This window comes from Chanos chanos, chromosome 7 (assembly GCF_902362185.1).
Source record: "Chanos chanos chromosome 7, fChaCha1.1, whole genome shotgun sequence".
In the NCBI taxonomy this organism is placed as follows: domain Eukaryota; kingdom Metazoa; phylum Chordata; class Actinopteri; order Gonorynchiformes; family Chanidae; genus Chanos; species Chanos chanos.
In genome coordinates, this window is record NC_044501.1 from 11,936,693 (window position 1) to 11,957,341 (window position 20,649).

At 41.3% G+C, this 20,649-nt stretch overlaps 1 protein-coding gene across 1 annotated transcript; it reads right to left on the reverse strand.

Moving 5' to 3' along the window:
* Window positions 1-344: 344 nt before the first annotated feature.
* itga6b (integrin, alpha 6b) lies at window positions 345-20,345 on the reverse strand. Its single transcript, XM_030780158.1, has 25 exons — window positions 20,215-20,345; window positions 11,515-11,642; window positions 11,261-11,337; window positions 10,857-11,100; window positions 9,827-9,958; window positions 8,725-8,938; window positions 8,073-8,266; window positions 7,720-7,814; window positions 7,241-7,368; window positions 7,032-7,121; window positions 6,873-6,934; window positions 6,445-6,608; window positions 5,358-5,495; window positions 5,030-5,145; window positions 4,761-4,920; window positions 4,580-4,663; window positions 4,399-4,478; window positions 3,986-4,063; window positions 3,582-3,684; window positions 3,077-3,250; window positions 2,742-2,843; window positions 2,505-2,615; window positions 2,253-2,345; window positions 1,826-1,951; window positions 345-509 (listed from the first exon to the last, which is right to left on the reverse strand). The coding sequence occupies exons 1-25, from the start codon at window positions 20,343-20,345 to the stop codon at window positions 345-347; spliced, it is 3,189 nt and encodes a 1,062-aa protein (XP_030636018.1).
* Window positions 20,346-20,649: the final 304 nt, after the last annotated feature.

Here is a 20,649-nt window from a genome sequence, read left to right on the forward strand (position 1 = left end):
TATCTAAAATAAAATAAAGAGAAGCACTGAAACCGTTCAGAAACCGTGAGCGAAGCACTCTGTGGAAACCAGTATTTAAAAAAAAAAAAAGTCTTTTTTTCGGATAGACGTAGTAGGAAGTGATATTTCTGAGTTCAGACAACATTATTGTTTAAGAATCCAAAGAAACTTCTTTTTCTATTTTTCTTTCTTTTTTTTTTTTAAACAATTCAATTATTCTACATTCAGGATTTCGGGTTGTGCAAAAAGCAGTCCAGGGGAAGGCATCTTTGGTTTTTAAGTATCAGATCTGAATCTTGGTGGACACGGAAGTTTCTGGAAGCAGAGGTATAAATGGACAAACGTTAAGAGTAACTTTCGTTCTCATTCCAGGTGGTCACCCATCGTTTCTTCTCCGCAGGGTCCGGCACGCCCGTCCCCGGTTTAATCTGTCTTTCCTCTTTCTTAATCCGTACGGCATTGTAACTCGGAACGCTGTCATCATACTTGGAGCGTTTGAAAAATCCACACTGCGAGAGAGGACGCATCGGTTTGCATTAAAGGTTTGAAGTCATGTAAATCAATATCTACGTCATTGTACTTTGACCTAACATAATGAGGAAGGAAACACAAAACTGACCAAAAAAAAAAAAAAAAAAAAGGTGACAGATTGTGAAATCGTGGATGTGTCTGCATGCGTGACGTGAAAGGAGCGTGACAAAAGAGATCATGTCTGAGGAAAGGCGCGGAAGCAGAAACCCGGAGAGAGATTTTGGCCGCCGGATAGAGCAGGCTGGAAAGAAAATGCCCCCCCCCCCCCCCCCCCCAGAGGAAACCAAGCCAAGCAGAGCCCTGCACAGCTACGCTCCCAAACAGAATGCTCCCCCTTTTTTTTCCTCTCGCATTCAAATGTATAAAAGTTCAATATTTAGAAACAGTGCTTCTAATAATCATGTATGTGAGCTACGTCCACCACCAGTGATGTCACACAAGTCAAATTCTTTTTTTTTTTTTGCTTTTGGTATGTGTGACAGTGTTGGTTTCTTGCTATGCGTTCAAAGCTTTGAGAACAGCCGACTGTCACCGATAGGCATCGCAAGGTAGCGTGTTTCTCCGGGCTAAAGTGAGTTAGAGTGGACCGAACCAACTCTCCACGCTAACTCAAAGCCCCAAGGGCGGATCAGCCGCAGGTCCTTTACCCTTTTATAGATGATCTTGCTCTCTTTCCTTTTCTCTCTCTCTCTACGCATCTGCAGTCAGTCTCTCTTTATCGGGGTCATTTTTGGGGTCTTTGTTGTTTTTGCCGAAGAAACCGCACTAAAAGGGAGTAAAGTTGCGTATGGATGTGAGTGATACGCCCGTAGAACTGTGGGGTTCACACTAGGTGTTTTATAAGAGCAAGTCGTGAAAGACTCACACAGTATTACATCTGAGAACAACTTCAGAACATCCTCACCTCTGTGACTATTACCCAGAATCCTTATTTGATTTAAGGCCCACACTGTTACAGAGGTCATTCTTAACACAATGTTACAGTTTGGTAAATCATTTAACTGAGGTGCAAAAAAAAAGATCAATGGTTTAAATATATGACTAAACGATCGTGGTTAAGTCTTTATGGAGTCAAAGTTAGATTATTACAGATGAGGTGTGGTTAAAAAATTCATACACGTGTACAATGTATGGACATTACAGGTTTAAGGCATGCAATGATGAAATTCTGTTATTGTCTCATCTTGTGTATCTCACAGCTTCAGAGTAGTGGTACCATAGTTACAACTTAAGATGCTGTGAGCTCATAATCACGTCACGGTAACGCTATGGCAACTGTTTGGCCCATTCTTACCTTCCACAGCAAGAAGATCAGCAGGCCAAGTAACAGCAGCCCTAATAAGATGGCTACCAGTATGATCCACCAGGCCACGCCCCTGTGCTGGGCTGCCTTGAACTCTGGGAAGACCGTTACTCGCACCTTCAACACAACAGCACCATCCGTTACAACACCATTACACAATAAGCACAGCTGTGTAACACAATAAGGTGTGTTACACAGCCGAGTAACACGCAATTGTAACAGCAAGTTGTGACACAATAAGCTTATCATTTAGGGATAAGGTACCGGTTTGAACACGTTCATTGGATGCTACAATTCAACACCAACACCGGTTATGTGTGAGGAGAAGATACAGTACAAACTTTCCAGTTCATGAAAAAAGTTTAATTTACTGACAATTTCTTTGAAAATGGGATGAAAATTTGTGATTGAGGCTCACCTGTGCATCTTGATTCTTCAAAACAACGTTCATGGAGTCCAGATTCAATGACGCCTTCGTTATGATATTCACGTAATTTAAGTCTTTGAACTCCTGGTTTTACACATAAGACACGTCTCAGAATGAATAATGCATTCAGACACGGAGTATAAAAAAAATCAGTAGTATAAAGGAAATCAAATAGTAAGTCAAACGAAACCCTCTTAACCAAGTCATATAGACAATCAAATATATACATGAGCACGTACACACCTCAAGGAAAGTGCTGTTCCACAGACGAGACTTCAGATGGATGACGGCATCACTGCTCAGTCCCTGTAGAGTGCAGACTATATCCAGACACTTAGAACCATCATTACAGGACTGTAAAAAAAAACAAAAACCCAACACACAAGTATTTTAAAACCCAGGTCTCACGATCAGCTCGATGCTAACCGCATTAAAACGTTTGGTGAGCGTAACGTAGACGACCGTGTCGGCCGCTTTTACCAAATCTTTGTGTTTTCTTTTCTGAGTCAAAGGCGATAAGACTCCTTTGTCCTCCGTGCCCGCTTTCTCGATTTCTCGTCTCTTTCTCGACTGTGAGGGAACCTGAAAATACAGAGGTGTTTTTTTTTTTTTTTTTAACTGCTGTAAAGTCAAACTTTCCATAGCACAAACAGCGCTCAAAACGGCTGTCGGAAAGCGCGGAAACAGGGAGACTTAAAGACGGCTGTTTCTGATTGGCTGTCGGTTAACGTTTGAGAGGGTTCTGATATGGCATTGGATATTTAAGCTCTTGTGTGGGTTTGACCGGGTCGAGCCAAACAGTAACCCCGGTTTACCTCTTTGACGGAGAGAAGGTTAATCTCATTGGGGTGAGAGCAGGTGAGCCTCCTGATTCCCTTGCTGCTGATGCTCATCAGGTAGAGGAGCCATTTGCCCGTCTCTGTGTGCTTGGGCCACTGGATGGTGAGTGTGGCGCTGTCGATCTTCAGGTGACTTTCCAGGTTACTCACCTTTCAACCCAACGAAAAAAAAACCAAAAACAAAACAAAAAGACTTGAAAAGACTTGAAACATTTGAAAAAAAAAATGCAACGAAAAATGTTAAAGAGATCTACCCGTTAGGTATACTAAAAAAAACAAAAAAACACCTAAAAATTAGAGGGCCTCACTACGCTTCACTTTTTATTAAAACTCAATCCACACATTGCGCCTGAAAGTGGAATTCGCTAAGATCCAGAACCTAGTTTCAAGTAAGACATTTCACATTTTTTAAAATCTTTTTTTTTTTGTATACTGTATACTTTTGTATGCTGTTTTTATATATATATAAAATTATAATCACCCTGAATTCATAGTCAATCTGGCTGCCAATCTCAGTCTCTGTTTTCATAGCGCTCTCTCCTCTCACTTTCCCAGAGTAGGAGATCTGAGACGGTTTGGCCACGCTGTGGGAAACAAGGAAAAATGATTCAGGTCGTAAACGTGATGACAAATTCATATGACAAATACATCAATAAAACAACATTTTCATAGTCCAAACAGTAACAGTTTGATCTAGTTTACTGATGCGCACACATTACACAGAGAGGCGTAGAGATCAAGAGAGACACTGTCAATATGTTTTTTTTCTTCTTGACAGACATAGGCACATTTCTGTGTCATGTGAATTACAGTATTGTGTTTATGGTGTATGACAATCTACGCAAACCCTATTGTAACGTCATCAAGTCCTGTCTGTGAACTCACCCTGAGACAGAGAGAGACACTTCGATCTTGACATGGAGCCTGGCTATTTGTACCACCTCCTTCTTCTGGGAACTCGTCCTGCAATTTGCCATAAAAAAAAAAAAAACAAAGCAAAAAAAAAAAAAAAAAACCCCAAAAATATTACAACCCTTTAAACAGAGACATCTTTGTTAGCCTTTTGGAGGTTTGAGGTTTACAGTCTAAAAAAAAACAAAAAAACCCCAAAACTTCATGGATTATGATCGTCTAGATGCATCATATCAGTACAACAGGAAAAGAGATGAATGGAATGGTTTTAAGGAATGACATCCTGTTCTTATCAGCGCTTTCACAAAACTATGCCCACAGCAATTCTTCTGGGAAACATTCCCCTTTGCTATTTGACCAGATATTAAGCGAAAAGGAGAACTTACGTTTGCAGGCGAAGTTCAATGTCAAGTGATGTAGTGTTTATGGATATGCCACCTGTGCTTAAAATAATGTAAAACTTGATCTAAAAATCAAAAACAAACAAAGAGTATTATCAGACACAATATCAAATTAACAAATGCGCAGAAAAATCGAATAGCCTTTTTTTTTTTTTTTAATTATTACCTCTGCGTCTTTTTTAAATGGATTTCCCAGCTCGCAGTTCGCCTGCGAGCCATTCTGATTGGCAGCGCAAACAACATTTTTGTTCTGTAACCAATAAAAAGAAACGTAGTGACAATCTGTGACCAATGAGAATAAAGAGGTGGTTCTGAATGAGGGGCAGACATGCAGCTATTCCACTCACGGGTGTTATAGTACGGGAACCGGAGTAAGAGAGAGAACCGGGGAACCGCCCAATCAGCTCAGCCTCGTAAGCGTCGTCCCCTTTCTTATTGGTCACTGTGACTTCCACGGCAATGTCCTTCTTATCTCTGAGCACAAACTCCGCAGCTCCTCCAGAACGCCTGGCAAAATCATTCAGACTACAATGAGTAAATGTGCTAACACACAAACAAACAAACAAACAGGTTTAAAATGGATACACGGACCACAGTTCCCAGTAAACGCACTTACATTTTTAGTGGCTGGTATTCTTCTTTAGTGGGTTCCCGGGAGAAGAATTTATACTGTAGCTCAAGATTGCTGTCGCAGATATTGTCTGCACCGCATCCCTCCTTCAGAAATTTAATCTGGGACCAAAAAAAACAAACAAAAAAAAACAATATCCATATATGAATACAGATTGAAATGAATTTCATACACTTTAATACATGTTAAAACCACTGTTTCAGTATCTGAGACATTCCAATGTCACTGAAAATTCAATACAAGGCAAGTCTCAGTTCAAAGAGAAGAAGACCGAAGGAATCTTCCGGTTAATGGGTGTCGAGAGTTTGCGTACCTCCGTTTTTTCGGGTTCGTTTAGGTCCAGGACGGGAGCAAGCTGGGGGAGGGAGCTCTGTCTCTTGCGGCGTGAGCCTTGATTAATCTCCACGGAAACTTCTAGTGGGATTCCGTTTAGTTTATCCCTGATGTTGTCCTTCAGAGAGACGATACAGAAATATGAACATAAACATAAAATAAATGACAACATTCATTCTGTGACCATTCAATGACACCTCAGTTTTCCTTTTTCTAAGAATAATAAAACATTTTTAATACTTATTTTAAACGATTTCATATGATCCATGTATTCCACATATTTCATACGACGCTGTGGTGTTGGGTTGCCAACGATCCATAAATCTATAGATTAAAAATTCTCTAAATTTGAAACTGCTTGACTGCCTGTAAAACATATCTGTCAAATCCACAAATCTTATTTTCCTCGCAATGCACAAGTACGTGAGCAGTCTGAACACACACACACACACACTCACACACACACACACACACACACATTTAGCCATAATAAATCATATAACCAATGATTTTGAGACTAGACTGAGTGTAAATCTTTGTTGCATTACCCTTACGTACCCTTAACCTCACAGGTAGAACCCTCCAGAAGAAACACGATTCGAGTAGTCTAACTTTAGACTATTTCATTTTTTAATGCTGTTAATGCAGGTATAATACAAGAGATCAGTTTTTTCTTTCAAACAACGTGTTGAACAAGTATCACCCAAGCGAACCGACACTAACCATTTCCTCAACAAAACAACTAAAATCAAAAGATACACATGGCCCACGTGTCATGCAGAGGGACTGCTGACGTGTGAGTGATGTTTTTGGGACTGTTTAAGTTATTGGTCACTGATGAGGTGCACTGACATGTGGAGAGAAAGAGAGAGAGACACTTCAAATGCTCATCAACATTCATGCCATTCACAAGCCAATAACTTTGACCTCTGAATTTTCCAATAACAGAGCACTGAAAAAAAAAAAAAAACCACGTTTCCTTTCTCCTTATTTAAAGCACACATTTACACTAAAACGAGAACAGGTTTAAGGGGTGCTCTCTGTCGGTGTGATGTGGTGTGTGTTACCTGCAGTCTGACTTTGTGCTTAACACACTCCTTTTTGCCCTGTTTTTGGAGTTCCAATGTTTCCTTTATCTCCTGAGTGTTAGGCGGCTGATTCAGAAAGGTGACCCTGGGAGCGAACCCTCTCATCTTTCGTTCAGACTCTACCTGAATGGAGCACGAGATGGCTGTAGTCGAAAAGAGAAAGTCAGAGAGAGAGAGAGAGAGAGAGAGAGAGAAAGAGAGAGAGAGAGGGAGAGAGAGGGAGAAAGAGAGAGAAAGAGAGAGAGAGAGAATGAGAGAGAGAGAGAGAGAGAGAGAGAGAGAGATCAATAAGACCCTCAGTTAAGTTTAAAAAAAAATCAAGAACAAGAACCAAATGACAGAGAGCCAGACCAAACATCTTTAAAACAAACAAACAAACAAACAGTTTACATAAGGCATGTGCTCACAGAGTCTAGGGTTGTAGGATTCAGGTTTGGCTGTGTAGATGAAACAGGCTTCCACCTCAATGCTGGAAAACACAAGTCATTGCGGTTAAAATGATGTCAGGAGATAGAGCAGTTGTGAAAACAATACACTGAAGTAATGTTGAAAAAATATTGAGTTACCAGATGCTGTTTCCACAGTTTTTCTTAGTGAGGTCGATCTGCTCTGGTGTTATCTTGACAGTTTTCTCAATGTTGACAACGGGCTTTGCCCTTCAACGTCAAAAAAAAAAAAAAAAGATTTACATATGCAACATCAAAACAACATATCAGTTAATAGATATCAATGAAAACACAACCTTACGCTGAGCCACAGGGCAAAGGGATCTCACCTGTACACAAACACAGAATCTGAAAGGGAGCCGACAGCCAGGTCAGGATAAGCATTTTGGTCCATGTCCATATTTCCCGCCAATGAATAGCCAAAGAGCTTAATGCCGTGATCTTTGCCACTCAGTACCTAAAAATCACAGAAGTCATTATCACTGCAAATGACATCTGTCATACGAGTGAGTGAGTGAGTGAGTGAGTGAGTGAGTGAGAATGGGAGTGAGCGAGAATGGGAGTGAGTGAGAATGGGAGTGAGTGAGTGAGAATTAGAATGAGTGAGTGTGTGAATGTGAGTGAGTGGGTGAGTTAGTGAGGGGGTGAGTTTGTGAGTGAGTGAGAGAGAATGAGTGAATGTGTGAGTGAGTGAGTGAGTGAGTGAGTGGGTGAATGAGTGTCTGAATAAGAGTGAGTAAGTGAACGATTGAGAACGAGTGACTGGTTGAGTGAGTCATATAATAGAGACAGTGAAAGCAGTGCTGACCTGTGCAGGCTTTTCTTTAATGCCATCAGCTGAGCCCAGGTAAATGAAAACCCTCCCATCACCTCCATCATCGTACGGAGCCCCCACAGCGACATCTGCAAGAGGAGAAACACAGCTGTCATCATCATCATTATCATCATCATCATCATCATTGTCGTTGTCATCGTCATCTTCGTCGTCGTCGTCATGATCATCATCATCATCATCATCATCTTCACAAACATCATTACCCTGTTTTTTCTACCTCTTAAATTTACCATGTACCAATATTACAACATATCACATATTACATTTTAATTACAGTAAGTGAGCAGAATCTCAGATATCATAATTGACAACCAAACATTACCGACCTTGAAATGAGTCCAAATTCAAGTCACCGAGATTTTCCACAACCAGGCCAAACATGGAGTCCTTGTTCCCGTCGATTCGTTTAGGAATGACCGTGTTCCACAGCCCTTTCTTGTTAATGTAGACGTAAATGGCTCCGCCAATGTCTTTGTCTTTAACAAAGAACTGAGGAGCTCCAACCACAATGTCCTGCCAGCTAGTGAATGAAAGAGACCATCAGCGTACTTCATACAGTGTAGTCATCAATATGATATAGTCACTATCTGTAACAATGATAATACGCCGTTATTATAATAGGCGAAAAACTGTTGGGCATAAGACCCAATTATCAAATAAACCGCTTTTTAAATAAGGCTAAGTTAGAAAGTTTGGTCATGTTTGCAGTTTGTAGCGTTACAGTTGTTGCTAGACTGATGAATTTGGCATAGGCAATGAGATGTGTAGGAACAAACAAAATGCCTTCAAAAAATGTTTACGCATATAGGGTCTGTTCGTTTTTGAAGCAACTAAACAGCCACGGAAAAAAAACGGATAACATTCCAGACTTTAGCCAGTTATTTAAATAATAAGCCCCTTTAAATTGATTTTGAAATGATTTGTTTGCTGTACATGATCCTTTACTTCATTTACTACTGAGTGACTGGTTTTACCAACCCGTCTGCGTTTAGGTCGACCACTGTCAGGTCGTAACCAAACGAGGAGGCCAAGCCTTCACCGTCCAAGATGTACTCTTTAATCAGCAGGCTGGAGGTGTCAGACTCCTTCTTCAGCAACACCACCGCTCCGCTGTGGTTCGCCCGCGGGGCTCCAGCGACAACAGTAAGCTGTCCTTTTTTAGTCAGCTGTTTCCCGCTATCCAGAGAAAAACCTGCCGAGAAACACAGCATCAGCCAATCAGAAGCGGGTAAGATAAAAGTCTCAAGCAATCACAGCCAGTCTAGCTGAAGCCATCAACCAATCTGGTTGCAACTCTGTCGAGATATCAACTACGATGTGACACAAGTAATTTCACACGCATATATTTTATGCTCACGAGACACTTTTTGAAGGTATGAATTAATGGCCAAAAAACAAAGTGGCACCTACAATGGAGTAACAAAAACAAAAAAGGCGTGAACTAGACCATGCATCAAACAGGCTACAACATACGTAATGTAAACAATGGCAACCCCACATCAACTGAAACACACATACACAGACACACACACTGTGGGTTGTGAGTAACACTACATAAAAATGAGTGGTAAAAGTGGGTTGTGATGACATCATCCAGGAAGTCCCACAAACCTAAATAGCTATTGGCTGGGACATCAGACCCTTTCTCTGTAGTTCCCTGGGTAGGAAGAGACTTATACACAAACTGATCAGGACTGCTACTAGAAACACTTGTCATAAACACCACACCTAAATATATAAACACCCACACACACACACACACACACACACACAAACACACACACACATACACAACAAAGCCCAATTTAAAACACAGTTACAGTATTTTAAACACAGAGGAACAATCAGTAGACACAATGGTGCAAAAAGAAAAACGCGGGGGATTCGAATTTTCCAACGTGTCATTTGGAGTCTGGTCCATTTGGTGGAGCTGAATTCACACATTTGGACTGAGACCCAATTCCTTCGGGCTGTTTCTGAAGACTCGCCCTTTCTCGCCCTTTAGAAAGCCGTGACTGACCACTCTAAGGGCGTGTGAATGCAGAGTGGAGATGGTATGGAATGGGAGGAGCAGGCCTACCTAAATAACTGTTATCTGGAAGTGGTATGAGATCAAGCTTTTGACGCCTCTCGTCCTCAGTCTCAAAGGGGCCATCGTCAAAAAAGCCCATTTCCATAAGAGACACGTTCTTTTGCTCCATCCGCACTATGCCTGGGAGTATACAGCCGAGGATTAACCAGGGAGTGAGAATTGAGTGGGGAGGCAGAGGAGGCAGTCAAGTTAGAGGATAAAGAAAAAGAGAGATGGAGGAACACAGCAAGAGCGAGAGAGAGAGGGAGGGAGGGAGAGAGAGAGAGAGAGAAAGAGAGACAGAGACAGAGAGAGAGAGAGAGAGAGAGAGAGAGAGAGAGAGAGAGAGAGAGAGAGGCAGAGCAAGCAAAGCCAGGATGAATGAAAATTTGACAGGATGATAGAGACCAAGATGAGTGGAAGTTAAAAAAAAGGAAAAAAAAAAAACAATTAATGAGAAGATAGGGATGTAATGTTGCACTGAATAACACTGTACAGCAGCAAAATAAAATCAATAAAGGTAATGTGATAGCTTTTCATAATTATGAATTATATCATCATGTTAGAAAATCATAATAAATATGAGATGAAATTGCCATAAATGGATCTTGATGAATATATATAATTCTGTGGTCTGATAAGAGGGTATCTCCTAAAGGAAAAGACAGACGTCAGACTCTAATCTGTAAAAACCATTCCCCAGGACTTTTACTGAGCGTCACTGCTGTTAGTTTACTAAAAACAGAATAAAGCCTGTCTAAAAACACCTGTTTTACCTAAATATTCTTGGAAATACCACATTTATTAAAATTCAACAAAACAGTGTTGACAGTGTTGAGTTTTTCAATGCTAAAATATCATATGTAATATGAAAACTTTTCATTGTTCAAAGTCACAGTTCAAGTACGACTTTTGTTCAAAGGTTACTTGTAGCTTTTTCTAAAAAAAAAAAAAAAAAAAAAAGGAAAAGAAAAAAAAAAAAGCTGACTGAGAAAAACGGATATTTGTAGAAAAACCAGAAACCTCTGTTTGCTGTTACCTTTCCAGTTGTAGGCGCCGGGAGCACCAAACACTAGATAGTGGTAATCTTTAGTGAAGGTGGCAGAGATGCCCTGCTGACAGGAGCCGAAATTCTCATGACCACGCAACCGTCCCTCGCAAAACTTCCAGTTCCCCCCATCCTCCTCGTCAGGCCGGATCTTCAGGTCCTGGCTCAGCTGGTAGCAACGTCCTATGATGTCTTGAGACTGAAACATACGCTTCTGATACCGGTGGGCACACGCCTACAAGAAACGGTTAGTTCACAGTGATTAGTTCACAGTGATTAGTTCACATTGTCAAGTGAATATCAAAGATGAGACCTTCTGTTCTACAACATGCTATTTGAATCCCAGTTAATGACTCTTAGTCATAACCGGACATACAAACACCTCCAGAACTCACCAGAATCTTCCCTCCAGGTCCCTGACTCTGTACAGTCACTCCCAGCCACTGGTTTTCCTTACTGTCCTCTGGTTGAACTGTACCCAGATCAGCAAAGATACAACACACAGTTAATAACCTGGGTTCACACAATACAATGTAATGCAATGTACAATGTATGTATGTATGTGTGTGTGTGTGCATATGTGTGTGTGTGTGTGTGTGTGTGTGTGTTTGTCTGTGTGTGTGTTTGTGTGTGTGTTCATTTCACTTACGATCATCATCAAACTTGATGCGTTGGCAGGTGGGGGAAGTGGAACCGATGTCACAGTTGTATACACCTCCTGTAATGTTAGCTTTCGTTGCGGGATAACCTTTAGCCCGGGGTGCACCTACCAGTAGCCTAGAAAAAAGAAACAGAGAAAAGTTTACATTAATCCAGAATACATCCAATTTTCATGTTTCAGGTCTCAACGTACGTAACCTGTCATTTTTCCTATCTGATCAAAATAGACAGAAACCACTGTTTCGAGTGGAACAACCATTATATTGACAATGCTTTTCTTAGTGAGGTTCATTACAATACATTTTGGTTGGAGAAAAAAAAAAACACTACAGATATTACATTGTCATTCAATGAGACTATAGCTTGGCACAGCTCTGTTTATCCATTAAGGGCAATGTATGATTTAAAAAACAACAACAACAACAACAATACTGAAGGTAACCATATGGGAGTGAATGCAATCTTGATTCGAGATGAACGGAAAACACTAACAGAGACGGCAGAATCAACATGACATCATCTACCATAAACCGAGTCAATAAATAAATAAACAGATGAATAAATAAACCTCACAAACTACGTCTATGTAGATACACAGGTAACATGACGAGGATAGGGGGACAGAGTACCCTGTCAGAGAGACCTGTGCTACTCTGAAGTCATTTTCATATTTCTCTCAGACTGAATAATCCTGTGTAGATTAAAATGTCCTGATTCAGCCCCAGATTCTCCCCTCCCTCTGCACGTCTGTCCATCTTAAAAACAGTCAGTGACAGTCTCAACTTCTGACAGGCCCCTTCTTTTATCCTTTCATTTGCTAAATGAAAGGGAGCACTCTTTTCTCCGCTGAATGGACATGTGGTGAAGAGAGGACACTGGAGGGGAAGAACGAAAAAGGCCACATTGCTGGTTACACTCCTTTCTCCTTGGTATAAAGCCCTTTTCTTTCCACTGGATTGGCTGCTTCAGTGATAACATTCACCCAAGCACTTCACAGAGTTTTACTACACAAGTTCTCTTTGTGGTCACAGACAAAACAGCCACTGAGGGCAGCAAAGACTACAGTACCCACAATGCTCCAGCCAAAGGGCTGCAGGCCATTGTTTTGGCATGAAAGCACGTCTATACTTCTGACCTCCACAGGTGGGAATTCTTGTTGAGTTCAGAGAGGGCAGCCTGAATGACAGTTGCAAAGCCATAATGAGAACACGTTTTTCAAAGTCAAAATCCTAGTGACCAGCAGTGACTCGTTCACCTAAAATGCCCTCATTATACACACTTGAAAACACAACAGACAAAACCCTTGAAAATAACGATAGTATCATATGTCAATACATCGTTTATCAGTTTCTCTCACAACCATAACCAACTTGAGTGAAATGAATTAACTCAAACAGACTTTTATCTAAATAAGAGGTTGAAAAAAAAAACCTAAATGAGCATATGAGATGAAGGATTAACAACTGAAATACACAACCACTATGCAGTAGGTGTTTCTATTACAATGGGTGTGACTAAGCCTCAGTATTCACTTCCAACTAATACTGACATTAAAAACAAGTTATGTACAGGAATATTCTGAATGTTTGTCCCAACTGTTAATGTAGTGAGAGCTATATCCTCTTTGCAGCGAAAAACACAGGTCAGACATCAACTGATCAAACTAGCTCTACACCAGTCTGTCAGTTCCTTGGCAATCTTCAGTATGCTGACAGAAAACAAACACTAAACAAGCCACTCATTGTTTCACATATAAACCCCCAAAAATGTTTCAGAGTCACACTTGCCAAAAGGGACAGTAAGTAGGCTTATTTTATCAAACAGTCACAATAACTGTATTCATTTCAATTAAACCCACAGCACACTGTTTGTTATTTCCACTAGTCATGGAATCAAATTACATGAAATGGGATCGACAAGGATTCATAAAATCATTCACAACGCACAAGGCGCAGTAAACTCCTAGTATGACGAGATCTAAGTTGAACCGACACAGTAGAATATTTTCATTGCCTGGAGTCTACCAGAGCCGTTCCCCCCAAAACCGAAAAAGGACAGGAAGAGGGTGCTCATGGGAAATGTATTATTATTCAGTCTGTAAGTAAGCCTACTGGTAGGAAATTCTCTGGTGATGATCCCCAGACTAATTCTCACTGCCTTCCCAGTGCTCGGGCATTTCTCTCAAGGGCTTTAGCAGTAACACCATTATTGACCTGTGGGCAAAAGACAATGCACCTCCATCCATTCCACCAACGGTCCCCAGAGAGGGGAACAAATGTCAGCAGAAGGGCGATTCCTTTAAACTAAATGCTAATCAGGACGTAATGAGTGCTGCAACTGCGATATCGGAGGACGGGGTTCAGTATTGGGCTGAAGTGCGAACCTTTGGGCGGCTGGGTGGAGAGTGCTATTGATTCTCAATGATCCATTGACTTCTGTTGTGAGAGGCTGACACTGGACTTTGGCGGATCTGCTGAATTGCAGTCATCTTGAAGTCGTCGTTACTTTTGACTCAGGAATATGTTTACTCCCCGGATTACAGCTATTACTACTTACATATTCTTCTCTACACGACAAACCCATCAAGAGAAAATCAAATTCGAGGCTTCTGAGAGAGAGAGAGAGAGAGAGAGAGAGAGAGAGAGAGAGAGAGAGAGAGAGAGAGAGAGTGAAAGAGAGAGAGAGAGAGAGAGAGAGAACAGGAGCACTCATTCATTGGTAATTCCGTATTGAGCTGTCTTCCACTGAAAGTGTTTCTGAGTGCATGTATGACTTGAGGCTATAACTGACAGTATCAGTCAAATCTCCCAAAATGCCCCAGTCTCACATGCTCACACAAATTATGTCTCATCCGCAAACTATGAGCAGGCTTGGAGAAAAAAAAAATTGAGCACCTTTTATGGTTATTGGTCTGACTGTTCGAAAATTGTTTAAAGGAGAGAATTTTTCCACTCATGTTTAGATTTGGATCCATGTAAACAAAGGCAGCTATTGGGAAGAGTAGACCCATTCAGTGTGGAGCTTGGAATTTCACTTCTGCAAAGAGTGTTCAGCTCCATATATCAGTGAATTAACCCCGAATCAGGCAAAATTACTGAGGCACTTGATGAAAACAGAGCTCTAACTGTTCAGCACATAACTTTAGATCTTGTTTGTGAAATCACATGACTCCATTCAAGTTTTACAGTACGAGTCACTCAGGCCAGAGCTGGGATATCAAAGCCCTGAAAAAAAAACAACCCACCATAGGTATGTTCAACACAATGAAATTATCAAGTAAGTGACATTATCAAGTTCAGACTGCATTAAACAGAGAGAGAAAAAGGAAAAATATACAAAGAGAGATACATGGGGTGATGTGCGTGGAGAAAGACTAAAGTAGCACTTCATTTGAACATGAGACTTCCCCTTCTTCCTCTTTTCCAGGGTTATCCATTCATTCAGTTATATAGGTCACCCTTTAGCAAAGAACAGTTCTGAGGGGTTCTTTTTGTTTGTTTGTTTGTTTCTTTGTCTTTAGATATAAGGCAGAAGGTCAATAGTAATCTAATAGTGCAGTTAGAATCCCTGCCCTGGTCAACCTCCCCTTCAATAATAGATAAACAGCGCTGAAAAGAGACATAAACCAGGCACTGCATTGCACATCCCGTGAGCAGATCTCTGCAAGCAAACTGTGTGCTAATGACACTCACTGTTGACAACTCTTAATAACTACTACTTTAAAACTATGATAAACATTTTCCGAAGAGCATTTGTAAACACTCGGAGCAACTTCATAGTTTTGTTTGCTCTGCTTGGAGTTCACAAACAACTGCTAGCATTTTGTTAATTTTCTTCACACAGTAGTTAATTGTTGTAGGAGCACAATAGCTTGGTGGTCGGTGCTTTTAGCCATATTTTAGTACTCTTTATATCAGCAGAGGTAAAGGTCTTTTATAATATACATTCACCATAACATTCAGTAGAGTGTTAGAAAGTGATAGTTCAAGTGCTGCTGTGGTGTTAGCACCATGCTAGCGTCACTGATTCATGCCACGGTTTATGCTACTCAGTCCATACATGGTTTACATTACTGAGAAAATACCGTTCCCAGATGTACCAAATTCCTTTTAAGTTGTGGTTATACTGGCATGTCGTGACTGTTTCCCCCTTCACACAGCTTAGAGAGCACAGAGCTAACCCCAAGGTCAAAATCAGGGCAGAGTAAGGTCAAAAGCCAGGGCAAAGGGCAGATATCTTCACTACCAAAGTCAGGGATGGCTCCACAACTCCATGGTGGAAGTGTTTACAGTTTATGATCCAAGACTGATGTTCTGATTAATCCGCCATAAAGGTGAGGATCATCAGTCAAAGGATAAAACCCAGAGTTTGTGACACCAACAAGTTCTGGACAGCAAGATTGCTTCGCAGCAAAATACCTTTTGAATATTATTTTTTAAAATCTCTATGGGAATGTGTTGTCGAAAGAGAATTAAAAAGAAATCATTTACTGAAATTGGGCAACATTCTGACACTAAACTTGGAATAGTTTACATCTCCACATGGTAATGATGAAAATACAGCTAATCCAATGATACATCTTCACAAACACACACACACACACACACACACACACACACACAGAGCAGGCCTGTATTGGTTACAATATGTATTTAATTTAAAGTTACTATGTTGTGGATCATTTAGATTACAACAAGGGTGCCAGAATAGGCGATGTTACTCCTTGGCAGTTATATAAGGGGATAAATCAAGGACCTCAGCCTCATAATTTATAACCTTCTCTTTTCATCATTAGTCCAAACTATGAAATTCCAATTAGAAACCACTGAAGTAAGCTGTAAAACTTCAGATTCTTTTGTGTTATGGTTCATTTAACGTTGTGTGACCTTGCTAATGGACATTTTGCCAAAAGAAAGAAGAAAAGGAACTGGCAGCGGAATGTGTTTCGCTGAGATTTGATTGTTGTAAATTCCTGCCATTCTCTTAGTTTTACAAACATACTGCTTCAAAAAAAGAAAAAAGAAAAAAATGCCAACGGGCAGGAGATACCTACAGCTTCCCGATGGGAATATTTATCACATTTACTGTGCTACACATATACTAATGCATATTAACTGAGTTCTATTTCTCCACTTCCACACAGGAACCTTGGAGAATCACAGGAAGGAAGGGTAGCCCATTTCCACATTTACATCAACAGACCCCAACGGTACCCTGGGATATGGGTCAGGTTGGGAATGGAGTACTTTGTGTTATTTGGGTTATACTTTCATTGTTTGCCTGCTGTCTGTGGCTGATGCAGATGTTGATCGCTGTTTATTATTGTGGAACACGTGTGAAGGAGGAAGCAGAGGAAAAGGCCAGTCTCTCAGAAGGATTAAACAGCATTTCTGACTTTGAACATGCACTGACCTGAAAGACCCGTGAATTGTCTGAAGTCTCATGAGTCTTCTGGCGATCAAATACAAAGCAATGTTTGTGTTTTGCCTTCCTGTACATGGTCTAAGTCTGAGAGTAAGGGTCTTCAGTTATACCCTTTTGTATGCCATGTCCCATTACATGTTTGACAGCCCAAAATGTCAGAGCTATCCAAGTGTCCTTAAACTAGCCTCAAATGGACATGTAGAAATACAGTGTGACAACCAGCAACCACAACCGCAGGGAAATTAGTAACATGTGAACAGTAAACACTGTATTCACTTAACACACATACGTCTCATCTTAACAGGCAGCTTGTACAGTGTCAGTGATCAACATCTGGGAAACTATGCCCGCAGGCCATAATCACTAGTTCCAATTGAGTCAAACTTTTTTTTTTTTATATTGAATCATTACAGAAATGATGACTCATACAACCAAATTGCTACTTTTTTTTTTCTCCCCCCCCCCCCCCCCCCCCCCAAAACTGACAATATAAGCCAAGTCTTTGTTGCTGGAGAGTGGGAGCTAAATAACAGTAAATATTCCAGTCATTTCCGTTCATGATGAGAAAACACACTAATCTCTATGTGCAGTGCCAAAATTTGGAATAGAGCTCAGGCAAGTCAAAACCAATCAATTCAAGAGTTTTTGATTGGTGCTCAGTCAAGTTTGTGAAAACTAAGTAACTCCAAAGAACAGTGTGCCAAGCTTTGAGCGTGATTGATAGTTTAAGCATTCTTGAAACATACATTTTTTTTTTGTTTTTTACAGTTTCCCTTTGAGGTTTTCATCGAGTTAAAGGACAACGCTTGTGCAAACTCTGGGCAAAGAATCTCATGCATGTCCTCCCACGGATACCGCCTTTCCCTCCCTGTTTCTTGCCTTTCACTTTATTCTTCTACACCTTTGAATGCTTACAACTCTGCCTACACCTGTTTAATTCTGAGCAAAGCGCATATTTCTGATATGGAAAATTTCCCCAGACTTTAATTGGCTACCTGGAGAAACATAAAAAAAAAATCCCCCTAATCAAAGAGGCACTTCCCATTCAAAAAGAGAGTCAGTGACACAGTGGCCTTTTCATTGTGCGTGAGTCTGTTTGTGTGTGAGTCTGTTTGTGTGTGAGTCCGTTTGTGTGTGAGTCTGTTTGTGTGTGAGGGTGTTTGTGTGTGAGTCTGTTTGTGTGTGAGGGTGTTTGTGTGTGAGGGTGTTTGTGTGTGAGGGTGTTTGTGTGTGAGTCTGTTTGTGTGTGAGGGTGTTTGTGTGTGAGGGTGTTTGTGTGTGAGGGTGTTTGTGTGTGAGTCTGTTTGTGTGTGAGGGTGTTTGTGTGTGAGGGTGTTTGTGTGTGAGTCTGTTTGTGTGTGAGGGTGTTTGTGTGTGAGTCTGTTTGTGTGTGAGTCTGTTTGTGTGTGAGGGTGTTTGTGTGCGAGGGTGTTTGTGTGTGAAGGTGTTTGTGTGTGAGTCTGTTTGTGTGTGAGGGTGTTTGTGTGTGAGTCTGTTTGTGTGTGAGGGTGTTTGTGTGTGAGGGTGTTTGTGTGTGAGGGTGTTTTGCTGTAGGGCTTTAATTCCGCGTGCCGGGGCAGTTTTTTATGGGGTGATTACAGTGACACATACACACAAAAGAGATCTCAGTGCAGCACCTAAGGTGCAATCTCTATGAGAAGCTAAGAAATCTTGATTATTTTATTTGAAAAAGGTCAGAACTGTCACTGACTAGGAGTGTCACTGCTATTTCAACATGTAAGACATAAAGGAAAATACACACACAACTTCCCTCTAAATCCTTACCCGCCAGCCAGGACAGGCTGTGAAATGCTACACCTTGTCATGACACACAGGGAGCTCCACCCAACCCAACCCTGCCCTACCCTGCCTTGGCCTGCAGGTATGTGAATCACATACACTCATATACACACTTAGGTGCATTTGTATCTGACAGGCAAACTCACCATGTTTAAACACAGTCAGTCGGCCTCGCCCCAAAGATGTTGCTGTGGATATGACTCATGAGCAAGCAGACACAAACACACATACACACACACACACACAAAGAGATCGTGCTGAGCACCTCTCTCTCTCACTCAGTGGGCCTCAAGAATGAGTTACTGCCTGTCTTACACGTTCCACTTTCAGCGCTATAAACTGTCTGCATGACAGGGGCCATTCCGGCTTCCAAAACCTTCAAACAGCCAGCAAAATAACAATGAACTTTCACACTAACCCCAGCTGTCAAAAAAGGGGAAAAACATTAAAAAAAAAAATGTTATGCAGGTACGTCTAATCCAAGCTTCTTATTAACAAAATGTCCAGTGGCTGCAAATACATGTGCACTTGATCAGGGAAGAGATCAGGGGCCGGAGACCTCAAACGGTAAGCTCGCTTCAGAGAGCGGAGGGGGTCTGTCGTTAAGAGTAACGGCTCAAAATTTCCTGCTGATCTGGCGAAGGACCTGGAAACTCTGTGAAATTTGCAGAGTCACAACAAAAAGCATCAAACCTTTTAAGACACTGTCTCCTTCCCAGAGAGCGGTTCATGGGCCGGGAAAGAGAAAAGAAAAACGGGGAGTGATCAAGACGCAAACCTGCTTTATTCTGTCATTTTATAGCATTCTGTGCTGTACCAGGAGCAGTTTGAACTGAAGAAGAATTATGTCCTGGTGTTTTCAATACCAGCACGTAAAGACAAAACACTGTTAGACCTCTCTCTTATGTTAAAATTACCGTAAATTTTGACATTTCAGAGGCGGCTCAGTCTGTCACCTTGGGCTACACCTAGGCTTAATGATGGACCCCTTGCTGCGGTGCACTGCAGAACAGTATGACGTTGTGCCTCTGCTATCCCTATGGATCTAACTTCTTAGGACTAAGCTCAGTTCAGTCGTAATAGGGATACACCGAGGTCATTCCAAGAAGTGAAGCTAATGCCCGGTTAACAGGAGGCGCACCGAAATAAATGCATGCATGCCTGCCCACCTTTCATTCAAAATGTGAACAATAATTAACCAGCGAGAGAAAAACAAACTAGTAACAACCATAAAGTTTCTTCTCCAAATTCAGTGTAGTACAAAGTAAACGTCTGTTACTGATTAATAAAGTTTATGCTGAGAAAACTGCCCTGCTGTCTTACTTTGGAAAAAGAAAAAGTGACTCAAGTAACAACCTGCTGCTGCTCTGAATAGCTAAGTTGCAGGTAGTGGAAACAAATTTGATACACTCAGAGGAACGCCATGTTACCGACGCCCATTCAGGAGAATAAAACGTGCGCTTACATTCTTTGATCCGAAGGTTGCAACTGTTGGTGCATAGCAAGAGAAAATCCGAACAAGCTCCCCGGGTCGCCGGTCTTCCTAATGACATTGTCCTTGTCAAGGTTGAATCCTGAAATATGTGTCCATTCCATCAAACATAAGAACGTAAAGGTGAAAGACAGCTGAGTTCTGAAGGACACCATAGTGACTGGACTTCAGGGAGGTTTTCTTCTAAGTGGCTCGGTCCTCTCCGCGTTTATTTCTTTTACTCTGGTTTTCAAGACCTCAGGCTATATGATGCAGTTATTGCCTTCTCTTGAGGGTTAGGGATGACTGAGGGTGTTCACTGACTAAGCTCCCCGCCCCTCCTATCTCCCACCCGTCTCCACCCAGTTTGTAAGCAACCACTGCTGCGCATCAACCTGCCGTTACCATAGATCATATCTGCTGTTGTTT